This window comes from Cetorhinus maximus, chromosome 24 (genome assembly GCF_964194155.1).
Source record: "Cetorhinus maximus chromosome 24, sCetMax3.hap1.1, whole genome shotgun sequence".
Lineage (NCBI taxonomy): Eukaryota > Metazoa > Chordata > Chondrichthyes > Lamniformes > Cetorhinidae > Cetorhinus > Cetorhinus maximus.
The window spans coordinates 37,244,450-37,270,145 of NC_135902.1; the positions used below are offsets into that span (position 1 = coordinate 37,244,450).

At 44.3% G+C, this 25,696-nt stretch overlaps 1 protein-coding gene across 1 annotated transcript in view; it reads left to right on the forward strand.

Annotated features, from left to right (window-relative positions):
- The window catches only part of bahcc1b (BAH domain and coiled-coil containing 1b), a 247,453-nt gene that overhangs the window by 195,437 nt on the left and 26,320 nt on the right, over positions 1-25,696 (forward strand). The window contains exons 20-24 of the mRNA XM_078571020.1: positions 3,158-3,256; positions 8,632-8,761; positions 9,686-9,803; positions 11,593-11,668; positions 12,537-12,645. Of these exons, the coding sequence (XP_078427146.1) occupies positions 3,158-3,256; positions 8,632-8,761; positions 9,686-9,803; positions 11,593-11,668; positions 12,537-12,645 (532 nt within the window). The remainder of the gene's footprint in view (positions 1-3,157; positions 3,257-8,631; positions 8,762-9,685; positions 9,804-11,592; positions 11,669-12,536; positions 12,646-25,696) is intronic.

Here is a 25,696-nt window from a genome sequence, read left to right on the forward strand (position 1 = left end):
AAATCCCTCCAATCCAAAACACCAAGTTCACTATGTAGCCCTGTTTCTCCGACACTAGCCATTTGCATTTCTTCCACTTTGCGTATCTTTGGTGCCCACCTGCCTAGAATTTCCTCCCTGCATCACTCTGCCTCTCCGCCTCCCACTCCTCCCTCAAAAACCTCCTTAAAACCCACCTCGTTGACAACAAGCTTTTGGTCCCTCTTCCCTATACCTCCATTTTGAGTTCAGCATTCATTTTCCCTCACATCCCACGCGAAATGCCTCGAGACTGTTTTCTACATCAGAAGCACTATATAAATCCAAGTTGTTGTTGCTGTTGGGCTTGATCATTACCATGTCCTTTGCACCAGTCTACAGCAAGGAAGGCTGGCCTCCATGTCTGTCTGTTTCTGCTTTGTCTGATTGTCGCCTGAACCGTTTTTTGGCCGCAATTTATTTGACAGCAATTTCTTAAAATGTTTATTTGTTTAAATGTCTCGCTGCTCCATGCTGAGCTGAACCATGTGATGGCATATTTGTGGTAGACTTTGCTCCATGCTCACCAGCAACGTTTTCATTTTAAATAAATAAGTTTTAAAAACTGCCTTTGAATAATTAGCAGCCCAAATTGGGCCAGCCATCTGTGTAGCAGGGGACAGAAGGAGAGTGAATATGTAGAAGTGAGATCAGATCTCCTTCCTGCCAGATAAACAGAAAATCTGGCTGCTTTTGAGTATATTTATAACGGCAAAAATGAAGAGGTGAAGCACCTCAATAGTTTCCTGGTATAAGTACAAACTAGAATTCCCCATATTGTCCTTGAGCTGAGTTTTTCAATGGGCAAATTTCTGACGAGTGGTAAATATTTTAAAGTTGTGCACATTTTTTTAAAAATGAATGTTTTTTTAATATATAATCCAGCAGCTTTAAATCACTGAAGGTGGGCAAAATAATGAGTGCAGATTTGAGATGACAGAAAACCAGCCTGGCTGGAATACTCCAAGGGTTAATGACCATTGACTGGAGTTTTACTTTAGGAGGTTCTTCAAAGGCCTGTCATGGGCTTTGTAACATTTGCTCTTCATTTTGCTATAATTAGAAATTTCATGGACGAGTTGTTGCGCTGGTGCAGGGCCCTCACCTTACATCACTGTGGTCAAGAAATTAAGTCCCAGCAATCCGTCAGAAATATGAGTAGCTTAAAGACTTATCAGCTCAGCTTTCAAGGCAGATCAGACCATCATCAGAGAAGCTGACTATCGTGTGCTTCAGTGGACACACGACTTGCAATGTGGCAAACCTCCTAATCCCATTACCTCACAATCCTGCTTTCAGTGATGGCAGAGGTAACCGTGGAGTCATGAGGAATAATGAACTATCCCTAGTCAAATAACGCCAGCTATTTGAGCACTGAGAGAAGATTCGAATGCCAATGCGGAAGCAGAACAAGGTTACTGTTCATCTTACTCTGAAAATGTAGAGCAGAATTTTACGGTCCCCCACTGGCACCTGCCTGTCCGCCTGCCCCCGACCCTGTCTTCCATTTTACGGGAGGCGGTGGAGACGTCGGGTGGCCTGCCCACCCTTGGGCCTATTGAGGCCCTTGAGGGGCCAATTAATGGCTGCCTAATTGCCTCATCCTCCCCAGAGGCGGCCCACGCCAGGTCAGTATCCCGGCAGCTTTTACTGGACGAGCTGGTGTTGGGCAGCAGGGGGACTGGTGCCTTCTTTGGGGGTCCCCCACTGGGCCATACACCCCCTTTAACCCTCCCCCTCCAGCCTTTTAAATGTGGCTGCACAGCCTCCTCACCCCCCTCGCTGGGGTCTGCCAGCCAAACGCTGCTGATACCCCAGACTTACCTTGAGGAATCCTGCTTCAGATACCGTGAAGTAGGCTTAATATCTTGAGTAAATTAACAGCAAGTCTTTATCAACAACTCATAACTATATACATGTGTACAGTGGAGGGTACAGGTATGGAGCTGACTCCACTCTAGGTCTTTACACATCTCTAGACTGACCCTGACTCTGGGTCATGTGCCTTCTTGCATCACTGTGCGGGCGGTACTGTACTCAGTCCCACATTAACCCTGTACGTTCCAGGCCCTACTACTACAAACCTGAAGCCTGGCCTCCATCAGCTCTACTTCTTTGGGGCTGCCAGTTGTCCCTACAGGGGCCAATGCTTGAACCTGACGCTACTGGGACGACAGAGCTTCTGGCCAATCAGAGTGTTAAACAGCCGGTATCAGTGGGGATGCGTTCCCTGTCAACTTTACAGGCGGCAAGGCAGGAAATCCTGCTGTCCAAAAAATCATCCTACTAGTAACAGAAAGAGTAAGAACACAAGGGTTTCTAGATGAGAAAAGACCAAGGTTCATCTTGTTAACTTTCCACCATCCTGGTAGTTGCAGGCTGTGACGATAATTTTGTTGAGTAATCATGGCAATCGATCTCTATCAATTAGTTAACAATAGACCCAGACATGACACAAGAACAGCCCCAGTGTTCGGAGAGCTTTGGGACCATAGGTCCAAAGTTGCCATTTTTCCCCCCAAGCACAATATCAAGAACGTTTCTATCCATTCTGTAATTCTTTATTGGAATTAGTGGACAATTAGCTTTACAGATGTAATATAATCAATCATCTACCTGCAATTAGAAATTTGCAAATATTCAATATTCGCGTGGTTTAAAAAAAAGCACGGCTGTGGACCAGTTGACAGTAATGGTGGGACTGAATGTCAGATAGTGTGCTTTGGACTGCAATTTTCTATTTTACATTTATAGCCACAATGCCCATTTATTCAATTCATAAAGCTGAAGAAAGCAGCATTCGCTTTGGGAAATGCCTTAAGAGGACAACTTCCGTCAGCTAGCTCCTTAGATAAGCAGGTCTGTTGTGTCTCTATATTACCACCTTGTTACCTTTTAGTGAAAAGGGCAGGGATCAGATGAGCATCGCCCTCATATTGCCCTACATTCTCCTGTGTAACTCATGCCTGGACAGGAAGGGTTTTTTTTTTCCACTGATGTTAATTGTGTCTCAAAGGTTGACTGCATTCTCTGGAATGAATCTTCTTTAAATGGAACTTCCACATGGGATTTGCTTTTATTTTGGAATTGAACCCAAGCTTTGTGCACTGCCATTTACACTTTTGTTTTTCTGTGTCAGAAATCAAGTGGACTGTGCCTTTTACAAAAAGGAGCCAACCCCACTGACTATAATCGGAATAGGCTGAACAAACTAAAGAGCAAACTGCCAGTGAAAGAGGTGAGAAGACAAAACAAGAAGTCCCTTTATACAATAGCAAACCACCTCCGTAAACGAATCAGTGGCCCTGAATACCCAGAGGAATCAGGAGTTGCTTCATTTTTCAGCTACCATTTATATGAATAAACTATTTAAAAATGATTTGATAAAATGCAGGGGGAAACATGAATGATCACCAAATTAAAAACCAAGAATAGTGGTTCTTAGTCAAATGATTGAACAAAATGTCTGGTCAATCTGAGCTGAATTGAAATGCAGAATAACTACTAAAGGCTGGTATAACCTCTGAGAAAAACACCAACAAATTGGTAACTTATTAAATTACGTTTTTTTTTAAAAATTAAATGCGTGTTCACCTGTGTAGTTTTAAAGACATGCATTTAAAGAGAATGTGTTTGAGAATGTTAGATGTCAGGATAGTTTTACTAATGTCATCCCACTCCTGAAGGTGTGTTAATCTTTCATGAAATAACTGATGATGAGTATGGCTCAGGATTAAATTAGATACAGAATCTGAAATGTGTAGAATGGGATTAATGTTTGCAAATAACTGCATCATTCTGTGCTTGACTTGCCTGGTTCTCTTGTGTCCCTTAGCACATATTGTGCCGTAACTCTACTTATCTCAGCAGTCATTTCCCATAATTTGCTTGAAGATAACAGAACAAAAATAGTCAATTGTTTTTGTGATTTTGGAATTATTTATCCAGCTCCTCAATCACTTTACGGTCTAGCCAACAGTATCCAGTTCATTCAGATCATCTAATAAGGAGCATTCAAACCCTCCAATCTAATATGCGTTATCTACATATGTGTTCCCTGGGGAGAGAATCCAATCCTTGGTGGTTTGGTTGGTGTATGTGTGATAGTCTTCTCAAGAGCAATTAGGGATGGACAATAAATGCTAGCCTAGCCAGCGACACACACATCCTATGAGTGAATGCATTTTAAAAATCTAATGGTAGAGTTTTCCCTGGTAGAATGATGTAGGGTAAAGAGATGAGGACTGTACATATGATCTGCAGCATTAAAGAGACTATACAAATATTTGTCTGAAAGATATAACGGGGAATAAGATCTTGTTCTGTGACAGTTAAGAGAAACCATTGTTACAACTGCTGAAAGTAAGGTGAGATCTTTAGCTTTACAGACACTTAAGTATTCGTGATCAGTATCCTTCGATCTATGAAAGACGATGGGCATCCAGCAATCCATGTCAGACAGGGGGTCTTCATCTGGCACACCTTTGCTGATGGCTGAAGAGGCCAATCCTTGAGAGACAGGTTCTGCCACAAGTACTGTACATGAAGCTACCAACTGTCGTTGTGGGTTCTTTTCAACATTGGCATCTGCTACCATAGCCTGTGTATCCACTGGTCATCGTGATGGTGTATGCCAACCCGCAGGTGACGTCACCATTTTCTCTTCAGCTAATGATTCCCTGGTGTGATAATGGGGCTTTCATGTCACACTTGCAAGCATCCTTGAAGCCTCCTACTGGCTGCCTGGCTCCGGCTGCCTCACCATCCAGAAAGTCTTCGGGTATGTGACCGTCTTCCATCCTGCGGACGTGCCCGAGCTAATGAAGCCATCTCTGTTTGATGAGTGCTGACAAACATGGGAGCTCTGCCTTTGGGAAGACTGCCAGATTCATGCAAGGATATACCCTTACTATACCCAGACACTGATAGCTCTAAGTCATCCATGCTTCACTGTCATACAACAAGGCGCTGAGAAGGGAGGCCTTATAAACCATGAGCTTGGCCCTAAGGGTCAGCTTGATGTTATTCCACGAGTTGACCAAAGATGGTAGCTTCTTTTTCTATGTGGATATCAAGTTCTGCATCAAGAGTCGGATTAACTGTCCCCGTGGACCTGAGGAAGCAGAATTTGCTAAATGTTTCCAGAGGGGCGTTGTTTAGTGTGATCAGGGAGAGAGATACAACACCTTATCCCATGACCACGGTTTTATTTATGCTTATAGTCAGGGAGAACAAGGTACAGGCAAGGGATAGAGCGACAGACAGTCCATCAGTCTTTGCAGCTGAGTTTCTGCATGAGTGACCACTGCAGCATCATTAGCGTGGAGGAGTTCTCTGCCCAGGATGTGACATGTTTTTGTCTTCCCTTTCAGTCTTGATAGATTGTAGAGCTTGCTGTCTGACCCAGTGTGCAAGTAAACTCCTTCCATACCTGCAGGGAAGGCAACGGTCAGGAACATGGAGAAGAAGATGCCAAACAGAGTGGGGGCTAGGACACAGCCCTGTTTCACTCCAAAACTGATGGAGGTGGAGCCTTCAGACTTTACAGTGCAGTGCATGTTGGCATGGAAGGAGCAGATGAGACTGAGGAACTTTGTTGGACAGCCAATTTTCCCCAAAATCTTGTAGAATCCTGCTCTGCTGACCCTGTCAAATGCCTTAGTGAGATCTACAAAAGTAAGGTAAAGGGTATACCCTGTTCCCCACACTTCTCTTGTAGCTGGCGTATGGAGAAGATCATGTCCACAGTAGATCGGCCGGCACTGAAATTGCACTGTGCTTCCGGGTACACTTGGTCCATAAGTAGGTGGAGTTTTCTAAATATGACCCTAACAAAGGCCCTCCCCATGACAGTAAGGAGTGAGATGCCCCTGTATTTATTGTGGTCTCCTCTGTTACCTTTGTTTTTGTGCAGCATGATGTCTTTTTGCATCACTCATCTCCTGTGGAACGGACCCTACTTTCCAGCAGAGAAGGAGAAGGCTATAAACGTGTGTCAATAAATGGAACTTTCCGTTCTTGAGCAGTTCGGCTGGGATTCCACCCTTGCCAGGTGCCTTTCTGTTGCTAAGCGATCTATGGCCTTCTCGAGCTCTAGCTCTAGGGTTCTTCATCTAACTAGTCCATGACAGGAAGCTGCAGGACAGCATCAAGCACAGACAGGGAGACGTCTGCCTCACAAGAGCACAGATCACAGTAGTGTTCAGCCCAGAGGGACATCTGTTTATTTCAGTCAGTGAGTGCTTCACACGATCTGTTGACTTCAGGAGGGCAACTTTGTTGTTGATCGGACCAAGTGCCCTCTTGATCCCTTCACACGTAACACGTAGATTTCCATTGTCACAGGCAGTTTGAATTTGTTGACATAAATTAATCCAGATTTTATTTGCACAGTATCTCCCTATCTTTCACACGCCTTTCTTGGCTACTTTCAGGTCATGCAGTTTCAGTGTCGGGTTTGTCATGTTTTTTGCGTCAATGACAAATGTCATCTGGGCTGAGCAGATCTCAAACCCGTCCTCGTTGCCAGTTCCGTCTTTACCAAATGATGCTTCCGCTGCTTCACAGATGATGGAGCTCAGCAACTTCCAAACTTCATTGATATCAGCATGAGCACTTCCTGGCCAACCTTTGGTGGGTAGCACTCGTTCTAGAGACAGTGTGAAGTGCTGGTATTTGGCATCACTACTTGTGCAAGGGATGTTGTTACGTGGCAGGCTGTCATGTTTGGAGCTGTGAAATTTTTGGGGGTTACACCCTCACTTTGCTGCTGACAAGAGAGTGGTCGGTGTCGCACTCTGCGCTGTGGTAGGTGCAGGGGTGGAGAACACTGAACAGTTGGCACCTTCTTGTGATGACCAGGTCCGGTTAGTGCCAATGTCCAGACCATGGGTTAGGCCATGATACCGAGTGGTGATGTCAGCCCTGAAAGATGGTGTTGGTGGTGCAGAGTTCATTCAGGGCACAAAGCTCAGGAAGGCATTGTCCGTTATCATGGATCTTGCCCATCCCATGATGATCGAGGCACGTCGGCCATGAATCAATCTCCACCCTATCACATACGTTAAAGTTACCCAAGATGAATCGTCTCTCATCATTTGGAATGTTCCTTGTCTGAGATGCCGGCATACAGATTGGTGCATAGGCACATATGATGTTGATTGTGCCTCCATAAGATGATAACCACAAGGAGATGACGTGCTCCGAGGTTGCTACGGGCGACTCAATTAACTGCAGCCATTTGCTCACTGCAAAGCCTACATCATGCTCACAGTGGTCTTTCCATGTCAGTAGAAGGTGTATTTACCACCACAATTAGAGCCTGTGTCGGTTAATTTGGTTTCTTGTAGAGCAGCAATGTCGACACCAGGCTTGTGTAGCTCACTGTCAGTCATGGCCATCTTGTGTACACTTGCTTCCTGTGGGTGGTTGTTTGTGCCAGGGCTCATTGTCCTCACATTGCAGCTTCCAAGCCGGAAGGTTACCTTCCTTTCTTTGCCGTGTGGCCTAGGCATGGTTTTAGGAGGTGCAGACTTGCCGAGCATCTGTACCCACCCCTCGACCTCGTATCCAGAGGAAAGACAAAGGCCTTTAGCCTGGGGCCTGTTGATTACAGGAGTTGCTGGAAGACGTTAACTTGAAGGAAATGCCAACCACCTAATGAGACTTCACTCCAGATTTAGTGTCAGGTTTATTCCCTCAGTCAATAACTCTTGTTGTTGTTAGTGTTGAAAGGCATCGACTGGCAGGGCCCAGATCGCCACAGATGTAGATAAGGTCATGTCCTTCACGTGTGCCTTTTCATGAGGCCACTTACAGCAGGCAGCACACCCCCCATCTCTGGTGCCCACCTTCGGAACCCAGCCTAGCTACTAATCCCACTCGATAGAGCCTCCACCTCAGTTAAATTGTTAAATTAAACCTCCTCACTAGACCAGCACCTCAGCAATTTAACCCCCTCAGTAAAATTCACACAATACCAAACCACCTTGTAAGTCCCCGTCAGAGTGCTGAAACCCACTAAAAAGGCCCCCACACAGCACTAACTGCCCCCCAAACAGCCCCTCACCATAGCATCAAATCCCTCCCACTAAATCCCCTCACCACAGCACTGAACCCACCAAGAATTCCTCAAGAGAACTCTAACCACAGCTCTAAATCCCCCCCAAAAGACCCCCATCATGCCACACAACTAAGGCCTCTCAAATAAGCTCCTCTCCCAGACACACAAGACCTCAGGATGGCCCCAGCTGAACCTGCACATGGGAGAGCACCTCCTGGATCGCTGGAGAGAAGGGCCCGCCCTCCCCAACTCTGAAGAGCAGCTCCCAGGGCCAGTCCAAACCTGCACTCCTCGTGGCCTCCAGCCAGCCCCACACTCAGACCTCACACTGCACCTGAACCCCTGGCTCCCACCCAACTCCCCAGGACAAACAGGATGAACAGGACTTTGTAAGAATTAGGACAAGGGCAGGCAGCTTTTTAATGTAATATCCTTCACTCTGACATTGGGAGCAATGAGCTTGCCTAACATAGTATTACACCCACACACACTGTGAGGGGAAAGATGAATTCAAATGCGCATCTAAAGAGCTTTGTTCTTGCTTCATGCAGTCAAGGGGACGAGCTGTCAGTAAACTATTGGAAAGCTTTGCTGCCGAGGATGATTTTGCATTCGACGAAGACAGCAGCTTTTCGGAGGAAGACGAGAATGCCGGTGTGAGCTGCTCAGCAGAATTGTGCGGTAGGAGCTTTTTTTTTTAAATCGCTAAGTGCTGCGTAGCGGGCGAGCAAAATTAAAAATGAGCAAGTTGCAAGCCCGCGGCTCAATAGAAAGCGGGTGCCGATTGGAGAGATTAATCAGGCGGCTTGCTATTAAAAGAAACTTCCTGAAATGGAAAATTCCAAACATTTTACGGGGCTCCTACTCAGATTCTTGTCTGCATCAAGAAACAAAGTATTCCATATCGGAAGGTAGAAATATTCTTGCGATGATGCAACTTTGTGTGATTTTAGTTAAAGGTCAAATTGATCATATGCCAAGACATCAGAGACTGCCCCTTAAATTGCAGCTTCCATTAATTGTACAGATTCTAATAATAAAATGTTTCACTAAAAATTATGGTGAGACTTTTTTAATATACCTGCTCTCATTTTCTTAGGACGTGCTCACTCAAGCAAGCTTTTCCAAGACAATTCCAGGTTTTTGTCATGTGTGAAGTAACCTGTACTTTATTACAGCTGATTTCTAATCACTGTGGGGGTTGAACGTTTACCCGCAGTTATGTTTGTTAAGTTAAAAACATTGAAAGGTGAACAAAAAGACTTTAACATCGTAACAAAAGCAAGTAGCTAACGCTTGCTTGAAATGTTATAAGTATCTCCTCTGAAGAGGCAAGATGGACCAAATTGGCCTTATCTTGGTTTTTGGGCTCCCCTGTTTGCTTTTAACAGTAACTTCTATAAAAACCAGCGTTTGGAATTGCAATAAGGCAATTATTTATCAGCCTCTGTGAGTTAAGTAAGGACAATTAATCCAGGTAGGATATTCTGTACCAAGCCATTCCAGTGAATTAAGGACCCTACCAGAATTCCTAATTGGCATTCAGCATTGAACTGTAGAGAAACAGTCTAAACCAGAATATTGTTTGTTTTTGTTCCCTCTCAGTCCCTCAATCCTGTGCCATCAGTAAGGAAGATCTCAAAGAAGGACTTCACATTCTTATACCAAAGGAAGACAAACTACTGTACGCAGGATGTGTCAAAATTCTACAGTCACCTGATATGTAAGAGACAGTTTTAATTTTGTTTCATTTCACAGTGATTGAGAATCTCATTCCTGGATATCCATCATGTTTGTTTTTAAAAGAAGTGTATACGGTTTGCAGCATTCCCCATGGATCAGCCCATCCCAACTCGCTGTTCTAATCAGAGGAACAAACCTATCAAAAATCAGAAGCACAAAGTGCAAGAGGAGGTTTTGCCTGAAACACTGTTTAAAAACCTAGTCTCTCCTCAAAATTGAATTATAGAATGAGTCTTACCTGTACTTGAATGACCAATGAGACGTAGAGCAAGATTTTCCACTTGGAGTCGGGACCCAAATGTCCAGATCAAATCCGGGTCCTGACCCCACACCATGTTAGGATCAGTGACCTGACAGTAATTTTTGCAGGATTAGCCAGTGAGTGACCAGAGGATGCGCTGACCATCAAATTAAGGAGGGTGGGTGGGCTCTCGAAGCTGAGGTGTCAATCGGAGGCCCTCTGACACTGAAGGAGCTGCAGCCTGCTCCTCCAGGTAAAGAAGAGAGAGGGCACCTCCATCTTGAGGCACCTTCTCAGTAACTTTAAAACTGTTTGTAATTAAAAGTGGCTGCAGCTGCCAGACCACCATTGTGGAGGGTCCGAACTGCATTGCACACAGCTTCCCAATTCCCTGTAACTTAGTAACTGGGACTCGTGTGGACTGAGCAGCAGAAGCAGACCAAGGCAGATTAACTCAGAAGAAGAGAAACTAGTAACACCTTGTGTATAATATGGAAAAGATGCCAACACAAATATAAAAGGGTGATGCATGTAATGTTTACAGACATAAATATAATGAACCTAGTTTATTGTGCTGGGGTGGGGTGTTCTAGATTGAGTATTCTTAACCATATGCCTGCTCTCCAGCTCCATATATCAAGGTGATAGCTATAGAGTTGCCTGATTGCCCTTTAACTCTTTAAAATAGGCAGAAGAGAAAACTGATGATAGATAAAAAAACTGGGTGGCAAAGTGACATGGAACACTGTCCCTCCACTCAGTGGCCATGAGTGCTGGCTGCATCTGATTTTACAAAGGGAGCTGCAAACAGACATGGGGCCCTCTAATTACAAATGCATAGGGCCTGGTGCACGTTTCAGGCGTGGGCACTGGACGTCCCTTTTTCTGCCTTTGGTAATGCGCGAGAGGCACACTTCCATTGCATCATGAGGATGTACACCCCAACCTCCATATTGGTTACTTGGACGCCATCTTGCATCATGGTGCCATCAACCTTATGACCTGCTAAGTACAGGTCATCACAAAACACACACACACACACTAAGCACTCCGCATTTTCTGCAGCCCACTAACGGAAGAGAAATTCCCATTTTAACATTCACATTGTGCCGCCACGTTGGTATCCTGGTTTATGACAGCCTTCTTGCACCAATTCTCCCCCTTGTTTGCTTCCCTACCTGGCATTATTCTTTATCCAGAAGCAGGGCTGGTGAATCCAACAGCAGTTCACAAGAAAGTGGTTTTCCACTGTCCCGGAACAAGGCAAGTCAGGCGACTTATATTTCCAAGTGCAGCTGACAGTGGGGGGAATTGTGTGTTTGCCATGATTACACTCTTTGCACTAAAGGTCCATAGTCTTGTTGGCTCCCAGGAGTTTCCTTCCATCCCTTCAACTAAGGAAACCATTTAAAGGGCTGCCCCATGTCAGCTGTAATATCCTATCCAATTACAGAATTCATAAATATTTCCATGCATGGACGTATTGACACAGTGTGTCAGTAACTGGCCTTTCCTTGCCTTTGTACAGCTACAGTGTTGTGATTCAAGGAGAAAGAGGAAACCGACAGAGAATCTACTCCCTGGAGCAACTGCTCCAGGAAGCGGTGAGTTCCTTTTGCAACCATTTCCCGCTGCCCGCAGTTCAAACCTCGTCCAGTCTGCTTATGAGTGATAATTAAAGTTGAGATTATGAATATTTTATGTCACCGTAAGATTGATAGTTTTAGTATGTGATATCTATAGAGAAAATTTATGTTGGGACGTAATTAGCTTGTAACCTAGAGCCTGGGGCAGAGAGTTGGAGGGGAGCAGCGGGTAAGAGAGTGGTGTCAAAAACATGTTAATCTGGTTTGAATTTGGAATGCTTCGCACTTTCTGCCCTCCCATCTTTTCTCAGACAGGCAAAGAAACCAGGGAGGGAATGAGGAACCATTTCTTTCCCGCAGCAAGTTGTTATGATCTGGGGTGCACTGGCTTAAAGTGTGGAAAAGCGCTTTCAAAAACTTTCAAACGGAAAGTGGATAAATCCTTGAAGGGGAAAAAGTCACAAGGCTCTGAGGAAATGGCAGGAAGAATTAGATAACTGTTTCAAAGAGCTGACAGAGGTGCGGTGGGCTGAATGGCCTTCTTCTGTGCGGCATCATTCTGTGAGTCGGTGCCTAAACCACAGGGTGGAGGCCAGCAATAAAAACTGTATTTAAAGCACTTGCTGAGTGGAGATGGGGGTTGGGGGGGTGTGGAGCGAAAGTGTGAATGTCCAGTGAGGACATTACCACAGCCAAACATTCTTTTTAATTAAGCGGGGATTTGAGTTTTTCCAGCAGGAGTTGATAACTGCCTCAATTTGGTATTAAAGACTTATTCCGATCATTTATTTTGGAAGTTTAGTTTCATGAGGGCACTTCTGGAATATGATGTATTATCAATGTTACTTAACGACCTTTTTTATAAAATATAAAAAAATACCCGCAGGTACTTGATGTCAGACCACCTTCAACACAATTCCTGCCACCAGCTACCAGAGTGTGTGCTTATTGGAGTCAGAAGTCACGCTGCCTGTACCCAGGAACCATCATCCAAAGTAGGTGTCACATCTTCATTTGTAGATGTAGTACATGTAATAAGGGTCTGAAGTGGGCACACCGGGAGAAGAAAACAACCCATAGTCACAGCAACCAGTTAACTATCAGCTAAAATGAGAACGGCATTGATACAATCAAGGGTTCAGTGGAGACTTTGAAATGTGTAAAGGGTTATTAAAAGGGTGGAAGCTGCAAAGGAAGTAAACTTACTGGAACCCAAACCCCACAACCAACCAAATATGGGGCAGAGTTTTTCTGACCCCCTGGTGGTGGGGAACCACATTGGGATGGCGCCCTGTTGCATACTGGCTGACTGGGAGGTTTCCCAGCGGTGATAGGGACGCAGACTGCCTGTGCGCTGAACTAAGAACATAAGAAGTTGGAGCAGGAGTTGGCTATTTGGCCCTTAGAGCCTACTCTGCAATTCAATAAGATCATGGCTGATCTGATTGTGACCTTAACTCCAGTTTCCTACCTTCCCTCCAATAACCCCTGACTTCCTTGTTGCTGAAAAAATTTCTAACTCATCCTAAGTATATATTCAGTGACCCAGCCTCCATTGCTCATTGGGAAAGAGAATTCCAAAGACCAATGACCCCTGAGGGAAAAAGTTGTTCCTCATCTCCATCTTAAATGGGAGACCTCTCACTTTTAAACTGTGGCCCCTAGTTCTAGATTCCCCGACGTGAGGAAGCACCCTCTGAGCATCTACCCTAACAAACCCGTTACCACTAAGAATGCTTCAATAAGATCACCTCTCATTCTTCTTAACTCAAGTCAGTGCAGCCAGCTCAACCTTTCCTCATAAGACAACCTTTCATCCCAGGAATCAGCCGAGTGAACCATCTCTGAACTGTTTCCCTTAAGTATATCCCTCCTTAAGTAAGGAGACAAAACTACAGACAGTACTCTAGGTGTGGTCTCACCAGTGCCCTGTACATTTATAGCAAGATTTCCCTACTTTTATATTCCAACCCCCTTGCAATAAAGGCCAACACTCCATTTGCCTCCCTAATCACTTGCTATACCTGCATGCTAACTTTTTGTGATTCATGTACAAGGATGCCCAGATCCCTCTGTATTGCACCATTCTACCTTCTCTCTCCATTTAAATAATATTCTGCTTTGTTAATCTTCCAGCCAAGGTGGACAATCTCTCATTTTCCCACATTATACTCCCACTGCCAAATTTTTGCTGGCTTATTTAACCAAACCATATCACTTTGCAGACTTTTTGAGCTGGATTTTCATCCTGGAGGTAGGTAGTGGGAGCCGGGAAATTTCCTGACTCGGCCCGCCTGCCTCAGGAGGAAGAGCCTGCAAAGGCGGGATTTTCATTCCAGGGTGGGGACAGGCGCATGCTGGAGTTGGGCCCGCCGCCCCCAGAAAGAGTTCGGAGGCAGTGACGGGCTGCCAGCTGCAGAGGCGGGCCATGTCAGTTGTGATACACTAAATAAAACAGAAAACAGCCCTCACCCCTCACACCTCTCCACACCCTCCCCCCCCACCACACACTCTACAAGCCCACTCAATGCCAACAGTTACCCATCCACTCATCCCTCATGTCCACTCATACCCTCCATACCAATCTATGCCCCTTCAGCTACCTCCCTCACTATGCATTCTTGGCTGAGACCCCAGACATCCAGTAGTCCGTTGAAACAACTTCACCCAAAAGAAAACATTGCTCAATTGACAACTCTTTTTCTTAGATCTATTTCTCAATTTCTTAATGTTTATTTGCACAAGGTGGAAGTGCCAAGTGCTTGCGGTTTCTGCTATTGATACTTTAAAGGTCTGGTTGATTGACACTTTTGTAGGATTGTAGTAAAAATAGTTTTATAACAAAGTCATGAATGACTTTTTAAAAACTTTTTCACACGTAATGTTGTTAGTATAGGGTTCACTGGTTCTGTACAGAGCGATACTGGGTGAATGGTCATGGAAATGCCACGGGTTGGCATGGAGGTTATGAGAGGCCATGAGGATGGTTGGAGGGACATAGGTTAGCATGGGAGTAAGAGGGGTCTGTGTGTGGGTAGAGGGGTATAGCCTGGCATGGAAGGTATGGGGGACCATGGGTATGGATGGAGGGGCACAGATTTGCATCGAGGTGTGCAGGACCAGGGGGGGTGGGCAGAGGAGTATAGGTTGGCATGGGGGGTGGTGGCATGGGTAAGACCATTTGAACTTGCCTTTCAAAAGCTCCCTCATCCAGACTACGATTCATGACACCTCTGACAGGCTGTGAAAAGCTGTCCCAACTCCGTGAAAGCTGCGGGGGGGCTCCAGGATGCCTATCCCACAATAGAGCTGAGTAGGTTGGGAGTGCAAGGTGCGGCCTTGAGATCCACACCAGCCCTCACCCTTATCTCGTCTTGATGAAAATTAGGGGCACCAGGAATGGAGCCAGGAATCCCGCCGCCATTTTTAAAGGAACTCTGTGAAAATCCAGACCTTTGTATCCTCCTCACAACTTGCTTATTTTTGTGTTTTGTATCTTCAGAAAATTTGGCTGCAATACTGTCATTAATATAGGTCATAAATAGTTGGACCCCAGCACTGATCCCTGTATTACTTCACTAGTTATAGTTGGCCAAGTTGAAAGCAACCCATTTATCCTGACTCTCTGTTTCCTGTTGGCTAGCCGATCCTCGATTCGGACAATTAAATCACCCCAACACCATGAACTCTTAGCTTGTGTGGTAGTCTTTTATGTGGCACCATATCAAATGCCTTTTGGAAATCCAAATAGACTACATCTACTGATTCCCCTTCATCCATCCTGCTTGTTACCTCCTCAAAGAACTCGAATAAATTATTAATGATTTTCCTTTCACAAAACCATGCTGACTCTGCCTGATTATATTATGATTTTCCAAATGTCCTGCTACTACTTCCTTAATAATTGATTCTAGCATTTTCTCAATGACAGATGTTAGGCCAGCAGGCTGTTAGTTTCCTGCTTTCCTTCTCTCTCCTTTCTTGAATAGAGGTGTTACATTTGCTGTTTTCCAGTCCCCTGGAACCTTTTCAGAATCTGGGGCATTTTGGAAGATTACAACTAAGGCATCCAATATCTCTGCTGCCACTTTTAGGATGCAGGCTATAAGGTCCAGTGGACTTGTCAGCCTTTCATCCCATTAGTTTCCCCAGTACCTTTTCTCTCATGATTGCCATTGGTTTAAGTTCCTCCCTCCCTTTTGCCCCTTGATTTTCTGCTATTCTTGGGATGCTTTTTTGTCTTCTACTGTGAAGTCAGATACAAAACACTTGTTCAAAGTCTGCCATTCCCTTGTTTCCCATTATTAATACTGCAGTCTCATCCTTTAAGGTGACCAATGAATTTTTTAGCTACTCATTTCCTTTTTATATACTTATGTAGAAGCTTTTAATGTCTCTTTTTATATTTCTCGGTGGTTTTCTCTCATATTCTTATTTTTCCCTTTTTTCTAAGTCATCCTTTGTTGGTTTCTAAAAGGATTCTCAATCGTCTGGGACACCACTAATCTTTACAACATTGTAAGCCTTATCTTTCAATTTGATACCATCCTTAACTTCCTTAGTTAGCCAAGGATGCTGCAGCCTTCTTATGGGGTCTTTCTTCCTCAATGGAATATATCTTTGTTGAGAGCTATGAATTGGTTCCTTAAATGCCTGCCACTGTTTTCTCTACTGTCTCATCTTTTATCCTATTTTCCCAGCCCACTTTAGCCAATTCTGTCTTCATACCCTTTTAACGGCCTTTATTTAAGTTTAAGACACTCGTTTTAGAACCACATTTCTCACCCACAAATTGAATGTGAAATTCTAGCACGTTGTGAACAGAGGCGGCAGCCAAAAATACCATATACAAGACCCCAATTAGGGGCTATTTAGATGGCTGGTGGCAGGGTGGACCCTGGCATGTGGGGAGACTGCCAGCTCATTGGAAGCGGCCTCCTTGTGGCAGTCTGAGGATGCGGGGGGGGGGACATCAGCACTGGAGGACCCATGTCCCAAAGAGGGAGCCGTGGGCAGGAAAGAGAGCGCCCTCACCCCAGCGAGCTGTCTAGAGGAGTTTCCCGTCTGATCTGAGCAGCCTGCCTGCTTAGCCCCTGTGAATTTTTATTTTAAACTTGCCCCTCAGTGGACGCTTCCTTGCTGAGCTGCCCTCCTGACCCTCGACCTGCTTCAGCCATGCCCATGCCTCCTGGCGGGGCACCCGAGGCTTTGGAGCTGCCAGCCCTCTGGCAGCATGGAACCCGCCCGCCATCCTTAATTGAATGGTGATCTGAGAGGTGGCCTATTAGGAGGTCACCTTTGGGAATAACCTTGTGGCAAGCACAGTCTGGACTCCCAGTTGGTCCTAATGTCAGAGTCCTAAAGCCTATGGGAAAATTCATCCCATGATTTTTCATTCCAGCATTACAAGATCATGGCTGGTCAGCTTCTTGCATCTGCCAGAGTTGAGTTTTGTCATGTACACCCTTTATTGAACTAATTAAATTCAATCTATTTTGTCACCATGGTGAAAGCACCATTAAAAGGCCCCAGCTGACAACAGTTCGGGAGATGGTTAAATGAGTACCTTTTTACTATCAAATATTTCATGGACCGTTTAACAGATTTCTCCCCAGTCAGCTGGGAGCCACTGGGACACTTTAATGTGACACACGCTATTGGTGAGTGAAGTAGTAATGTGAGATTGAAGGTTTCAAGATATCAGCGCAGAAACAAAGAGGTGTTTCTGGAAAGTCTGTCTCGCTCGACTCCCCCTCTGCACACAACATAACCCTGTTACTCTCCCGTGCTGCTTAGTTCATCGGTTTCCTCTGTAATCTGAGCAAACAGTTCTGATCTAATGTGCCCCTGTTAATGGTTATTAGTCAGTGTTGTGGTTTCAAATTTTACTTTTAATTCCCCAAAACCAAAAGTAACTTCCTAAGATAGAATTTCTTTGTAGGATTTCCTCACCAGCTTTGTTTAACTGAAACCTTGAGCTCCTCTGCAGCTGAGATGCCATTGCCTCCTGGCGCAGTATCGCGACTGCTGTTGACTCCCTGTCCAGTAATACCATGTTACTATTTTTCTGTACTGATCTTTTCTTCTGTTTGTATTCTGGAGCAATTGCTTTCCCTGTGCAGCACTGTGAGCTCATTGTCTTCCTGGAGATTATTGCGATGACTTTGATTCCCTTTGGAGTGTTATGATAATACAGCTCATTGTGCATTGTGACATTGCATCCCCTGTGCTATTACTGTTTCATTTGTGCATCATGGTGCTGTTAGCTGTTAGAACACTCTGAATAGCTCCCTGTTACATTACTGCATATAAAACAAAATGTTCTGCTTAAACAATGGACTGGATTTTCTGCCATCACCACGAACTACCCCTTCTCCTGGACATCTGAAGTAGGCAAGGGCAGAAAATTGGTCAGGGACATGCCTGGTCAGACCCTTTTCTTTGCTGTGTGACCCCACTACTCCCTGCCCAGTAGAGGACAATATGCTCACCAATAAGAGAAATAATGTTCTCCAACTTAATTCCCATCACATGCATCACTGCTGCATTCAAAGCAAGGGTCACCACCTAATCCCAAGAGCCCTGTATACCAAAGGCAACAGAGGAGGGCCTGAGGATTTGTATTGGTTTCAGGGCACGTGCAGCCATTCTGAGAGTGCTGTTTCAGTGACACACCATGGTAGAGGCCAGGGAGCCCGAGTCTATTATTAAAATGGCCCCAAGGCCAGAAGAGCAAATCAGTCAGGGTTGTGCCTCTGTGATGAACAATTATCTCCTCTTAACCATCCAATTCAGGAGATTCACTGACAGAAAGGCATAAAATCTAGACCGATTTGTAGAGCTAAAGTGAATGCATAGAAAGAAAAACTTGATAGTTTTACACATACAATGTTGTTCATGTCAAATATGCCTACCATCCATGTTTTGGGAGACTGGCCTGCAAGTCATCTTTTGCTGACCAAAATTCCACAAAGCAGACCCCTCAATACCACTCCACCAATATTGGCTGGTCATGTAGCCACTACAAACAGTACATGGGAATTTCCACCTGTGGTGTGCGGTGTCCAGGAAATCTCACATTGTTATGAGGATTCAGGCAGGAATGCCACTGGGAGGAGTGGGAAGGGAAGTAATGATGGCATTCCAGGAGAGAAGGAAGGAGGAAATGAGGTGGGGGTGGGAAGCAGAAAGGAAAAATGGAAGGGATTGAAAGGGAGAAGGAAAGAGGGATGTCTAGGCTTTGATAAAGAGAGGCTAAAGGGAAATGGAGAAGGAATAAAGGAAAGAGGGAAGGGGGGAACAGGTAATAATGAAATGGTGGGGAAATAGATGACAATGAAAGGGAAGGAGGATGATGTTAAAGAGGCAAACAAGTGGGAATAGAAGGCAATGAAGGGGAAAGGATATGGGGGAATGTAAGGATCAAAGGACCATAACTGGGGAATGGTGCTTTGGAGGAAGAAAGATGAAGCTGGAAACATAGTTTTGAGGCAGGGGAGGAAGGACCATGTCAACATTAACTGAGAGGGTGTGGGAGGGAGAATGCCAGCATAACCTGCGGGGGAGGGGAAAGTGCTCACACAAAGTTTTGGTTTTCATATCGAGCTGTTCTTGAGTTATCGGCCTTTTGGGGACTATATCAGCAATTTTGAAGCTGTTGGTTTGATTTTGCCCTTTTATGTTGACTGCAGCACACTGACTTCTTTCGACAACTTTTACTGTGCTGAATCGAGTTGGAATCAAAGATTTACAACCACATCTGCAGTTTATGTAATCTTCAGTTTGCAGCTGATCCCATTTGTGCTTTAAAAATTAGGTATCACCTGGCACAGAGGGTCACTTTGAGCATGTTTAAACATTTCAAGCACCAAAAACTGTTACTTGAACTTTAACCCGAGGAAGTGAATCGTAACAAACAAGAGTGTGGATGAGGACCCAGGCCTGGGTACGGTAGTGGGGGAAGGGTGGGGAATGCAGCCTGAGACAAAGGATCAGATGTAGCAAGAAAGCCGGTATAAAAATAAGATAAAAGGAAATTGAGCGATTATGTCTGAGTAACTTGCGACCTTGCAAATTTCTTTTTTTCTTAGCTTCCTAAGACTGAACAGTAACTGATTCCATATGAGTTGTGGAGCTGACATTTCCAGCTCTGCGCAACGGATAGCGTGTTGGACTTCTAGCTGCAGTTGTAAAAGAGATTCAAAGGTTGTGGGTTCGAGTCCCACCAGAGTCGACACTGCATACATATATATGTAACTGCTGGAAGGGCCTCTTCTTATGTCAACTTAATGGTGACCTAAGGCAGGACCTTATAAACGACTAGGCTGCACAGTAAACATATGGTGACTGTGTATAAATGTAGCAATTGATTCACACACTTTGACGTTGTGCCATTTTTGGTGCGTGAGGGGAAAAGGCTGCAGCCTCGTGCTCTGTTGCTGCTTTGATTGTGAACGACTGCTGCTCACTTTGCTTTTCAAAGTTAAATATTATATTTTACCAATGATGTCAATTTACTCCTACTGTACAGCCTTGCCACTTATGCATAATGTATTAATTAACTGTAAATTAAGAGGCGAATACATCTGAAAACTACACAAAGCACACTTACATTTGCTTAAATTTGATTATTAATATTAATTCTCATCCTTGTTTTCAGATCTCTCCATGGCCTTGCCCCTCCTTAATCTCCTCCAGCCCCACAACCCTCCAAGATGTCTGAGTTTATCAAATTCTGGCCTCTTGAGCATCGCTGATTTTAATCGCTCCACTATTGCCTGGGTCCCAAGTTCTGGAATACTCTCGCTACACCTTTCTGCCTCCCTACCTCACTTTCCTCCTTTAAGATATTCCTTAAAACCTACCTTTTTGAGGAGGCTTTTGTTCACCTGACCTAATATCTCCTTATGTGGCTCGATGTCATATTTTGTTTTATAAGGTGCCTCTGCAGCACCTTGGGATGTTTTATTATGTTAAAGGCTATATATGAATATAAGCTGTTGTTGGTAATACCTCTTGTTCATCAGCAGTGACACCCATTTCTTAGTTCAGTAGATCTTTGATTTATCACTTGGGCCAACTTATAAACTATCAGTGATCCCACCCAGGGAAGGTTTTCCCTGCAGCCCTGCAATTCCATTACTGTGTTCCATCTACTGCAAAGGAAAAGTGGGAAGGTACTTGGACAAATCAGATTGGCGCACTAAGGAGAGTGATAAAAAAAAAAGCCTGGCACTTGTGAAAAGGCATGAGTTACATCACTGAGAAAATTATATGGAATTTGGTAAAAGGGTACGGCATTTGGAAAGATGCCAGAGCACTTTGTAAAAATGGTAAGTCATTGCACCCTGCAGTGACACATTAGCAAAATCACTATAATTTGTTTGAGTGCTGAAAGGACTCAGCTAAATAATGTGGAAGGTGGAGATGCAACTTGATGTAGTGAAAAACGTTCTTTTGTGTTTGGGGTGGAGATTGTATTGTTTCGTTAATACAATGGAAGCTTAGTTTGCTTAGATACTTAATATTATTTCCACATACACATTTAGCAGTTCTGTCATTCAGTTCATTTGGTTTGTTCTAAAGCCTGCACTAGCATTTGCAATAAAATAAAAATAATCACACGTTTTAGATCATTCGTAAAATGCATAAATGAATATGAAGAAGCCACTTCTCTGGAGAGGAAGAGGCTAAGTGGAACAGGAATAAATTAACTGGACCTGTGGTGCTTTTGCTACAAGAGCATAACTAACTTTTGACCACCCAACTTCTGTCCTCGCTCCCATTTTAGCTGACCTTTTAATGGTTCCCTTGCTTCAGGTACTCTCTCCCCCCCTTCAAATCTGCGGTCATGAATCCCTCTCCTCCGAAAATCCACCCTTGACCGTCCGGTCCATGCAAACAACTGACCCACCTCCACCCTCCTTTTCCTCTCCAAAGTCCTTGAACATGTTGCTGCCACCCAAATCCTGTGTTCTTCTTTCCTGCAATTCCATGTTTGAATTCTTCTAATCAGGTTTCCGCCCACCACAGTACCGAGACAGCCCTTATCAAAGTTACAAGTGACATCCAATGTGACTGTGACCATGGTAAACTATCCCTCCTTATCCTTCCCGACCTACCAGTAGCCCTCCGAATGGTTGATCACTTCATCCTCCTCCAACGCCTCTCCGTCTGGTGGAACTGCCCTTGCCTGCCTCCATTCTTATCTATCAAATCATAGCCAGAGAATCACCTGCAAAGGCTTCTCTTCCCGCTCCTATGCCACTACCTCTGAAGCGCCTCCCCACAAGGATCTGTCCTTGTCCACTCCATGGACAATATCATACAAAGAAAGAACATGAGGTTCCTCATGTATGCTGATGACACTCGACTCTATCTCACCACCACCTTTCTTGACCCCTCTTTGATTTGTCATGCTGCTTGTCTGACTTCCTGTATTAAATGAGCAGAAGCTTCCTCCAGCTAACTCTTGGGAAGACTGAAGCCATTGCCTTTGGTCCTTGTTCTTGTTCTCTGACTACCAGTTCCATCACTGGCAATTGTCTGAAGCTGATAAAAAAAACAATCTTGGTGTTGCGTTTGACCACGAAGTGACCACAAAACTACTCCATCACCAAGTCTGCCTGCTTCCACCTGCAAGGCACTGCCTGACACCAACCTTGCTTCAGCTCATCTGCTGGGGGAATCCTCATCCATGCCTTTGATTTCTCTAGACTTGACTATTCTGATTCTCACTTAACCAGCCTCCCATTTACCACACTCTGTAAACTTACATTCAGCTGCCCATGTCCTGACTTGCTCCGAGTCTTGTTCACACATCATCCCTGTGCTGGGATCTCCATTGGCTCCCAGTCCTATATTGCCTCAATTTTAAAATTCTCATCTTTGTTTTCAAAGCCCTCCATGGCCTCGCTCCTCCCTGACTCCGAAGTAACTTTTAACCCTACATGTCTTTAAGCTCTCTGTGCTCCTCCAATTCTGGCCTCTTGCACAAGTCCAAGGCCCGATTCTACGGAATTGTCTTCCTAAACCTACCAGCCTCTTTCCTTTCTCTCTTTTGGGAAGCTGCTTAAAATTTACCTCTTTGACATCACCATCTGTAGCTCAGTGTCAAAAATATGTTTTATTGATAATGTTCTTATAAGCACCAGAGTTTGCCATGTCAAAGGCGCTATATAAATGCAAGTTGTTGTTGTTGAAGGCATGCAAGACCCTCTTTCAATTCCCATAGTGTAAACAGGAGTCAGTGGCATCATAGAACAATGGCGAATGATTCTGTCATCAGGTTAACACTAACTCTTGGAGTAAAGCACTTGAAGGGAATCAGTTCTACGTCTTTGTTGCCTGGGTCTGTGCATTAAATATAAATGTATAAAAGGCGGGTGAGTAAAGACCATCGGGGCCATCAAGTCCCTTTCATCCAGACAACAGTACAACCCCTTCTCAAACCCTATAAACATTTTCTGCAATGGTAAAAACCAGAAATGAAGTATGCCCAGTTCAGAGAAAACCTTGGGAAATTCTTCGCTGACTCCCTAAGGCAATCAAGCTTCAAGGCTCCAGCATATTGCTCGTAACTCTTCATAATAACAGCTACCTGAAAACTTACCCTCTCTAACCAGGAATACCCTCTTAGGAATATGTCACATTCCTTATTAGTAGACTATAGCAACACATTACCTCCTTCATCTTTCAATAGTCTGTTCTAGAGGGCATTAACTCTATGAAAGGAAATACTTCTCAGGATCTAACTTACTTCTTTGCCTAAGTATTTTATATGCATGCTTCCTAGTTCAATTCATCTCAAATAATCTGTGCAGCCAGACTGAATCAAAGCCCTTAATTGCTTTGGAAATCTCAATCATGCCTGATCTAAGTAAAGATCTAAAGTAAATAAGCACTAACTTTTACTGCCTATCCTAATAACTAAGGGCTCTAAGAATAGGTATCATTCTCTTAGCCAACCTTCGCATCAGCTGCAGAACTTTGTTATCCTGGGAACTGTGTGAGGGCAAAAACTGGATAAAACACTCCTGCATTACTCGGGTCTCTTATGGCCATTTTGTATTTAATATTCACAGGCTATCAAGACAAAATTTGACCCCAAACCACACAAGGTGATATTAGGGCAAATGACCAAAAGCTTGGTCAAAGTAGTGGGTCTTCAGGAGTGTCTTAAAGGAGTAAAGAGAGGAAGAACTGTGGCAATGTTTAGTGAGGGCCACCAATGGTGGAGCGATTAAAATTGGAAATGTGAAAGAGGGCAGAATTGGAGGAGCACAGAAATTTCAGAGGGCTGGAGGGCTGGAGGACATTACAGAGATAGGGAGGGGTGAGGCTGTAGTTTTAACACAGAGCAGTTCCAAGTCTTTTTCAGTGTCATGAAGAATAGCAATGGCGTGTAGCTCATGTTTCAGTTCCACCGCATAAGTAGCTTCATGTGAGGACCACTTTGAACGTTTTGTCTGAGGTTGTGCCGGGAGTCACGTTGAGGTTGAAGCAGCCTCAGAGCTCCCCACGTTTCTTTGATCTGTGGAAATAATTGCAAATGCTAAGCATATTGGCAGGGGTGAGACATAAAGATCAGCGTTTGTCAGGTGCAGAAGTGACAGCAAGTTTTAGTTTATGTGCAAAACCACACACGTAATTATAGTTACTCTCCTGCGTGACCTTCACCATGTTCATCCTGTTGTCAGTTACAATCACTCCCAAAGACAAATTAAATGGATGGACCCACTCATCACTGGAGCATGGGAGAAACTTTGGAACACAGGCTGCTATACGATTGCTCTCCTGCAGTGTAACATTTAGAGGTGCAAGTCCACAATAAGTTTCCACAGAGCAGCCATAGGTATGTGGTGTGAAAGTAACCTAACATGTCATTAGTCTAGGATAGATGTTCAGTGCAGAGTTGTTCCGTGTGTGACTGGTGAGATGAATGACTCCCCTCTTTCTTCCTCTCAGCCTCTGTAACAAAAGACTTTTTCTCAGATTGACCAGAGTAAATTGAATGTGAAAATATAAAGCGCAAGAAGTATCATTGATTGCAAACAAATCATCTTTGTAATCTAATATATTAAATACAACTTCAACTCAAGTGCAGCAATTTTACTTACCAATTGCAAAATGTAAAGCCAACTTAAAACATGGGCCTTTTGATTACCATCAAGAGTTAAGCCCATTGGATTGTCATTCCTTTTTTAATGCTGCTGTGCTGTAATGTTGCTTTTTAGGACATGTCAGGTCCATTGGAATGAGTGGGAGGTGAGCAAACTTCTAATTTCATGAAGTTATTTTAGTGTGTCTGTGTGATTTTAGACTTCAGAGGACATTGTCAGCATCTTGATTGGTAATTTCTGCAGTTATGTTGCACATGTTATGCTCGTGTTTCAATCTGCTTTGAGCTGCTTTTGACTAATGCTGGTCTTGCAGTAATTCCAAAGAGCTTTAAGCTCACCATTGGGATAAAGAGAAAAATGAGCCCGCACACATACACTTGTCTCCTGCATCGGTATGAGTTCAGTGTTTTAAATGTTCCAAGACAAATTGGAACTCCTAGATGGACATGCAGGTCACCCTGTGGGACTAGTGGTCCACTTTGACAGCCAGACGTCATTAATATTCTGCCGGCCATTGAAAACCCAACTATCTTCAAAAGTGCCTCAAGGACACAGATGGTACTAGTTGAGCGAACGTCAGATTTCCCTGGCTGTAAGGGAGTCGTTTTTGATTTCCCCGTATGCCATACAGAGCATCATCAGCAAAAGCACATTCTGAGGTGAACCAAAGGAGAGCCGTGTTGACGGGACAGTCTCCTGAAGTTAGTCTTGAGTGGATGGGAGGAACATCCAAAATTATGTCAGCTTTATTTTTCAGCACTTGCTGAAGGGGAAAGCTGCGGTTGCATCATTTTCACAACCTTATATTTTTAATTGTTTGTTGTCATGTCTACCAAAGAACCTGTGGAAGTGGAACCATCACTGCAAATCCTGTATTGTCACAAAGAGTTACTGATCATGTTCTGCGCCAGAGCAGCTACATTCT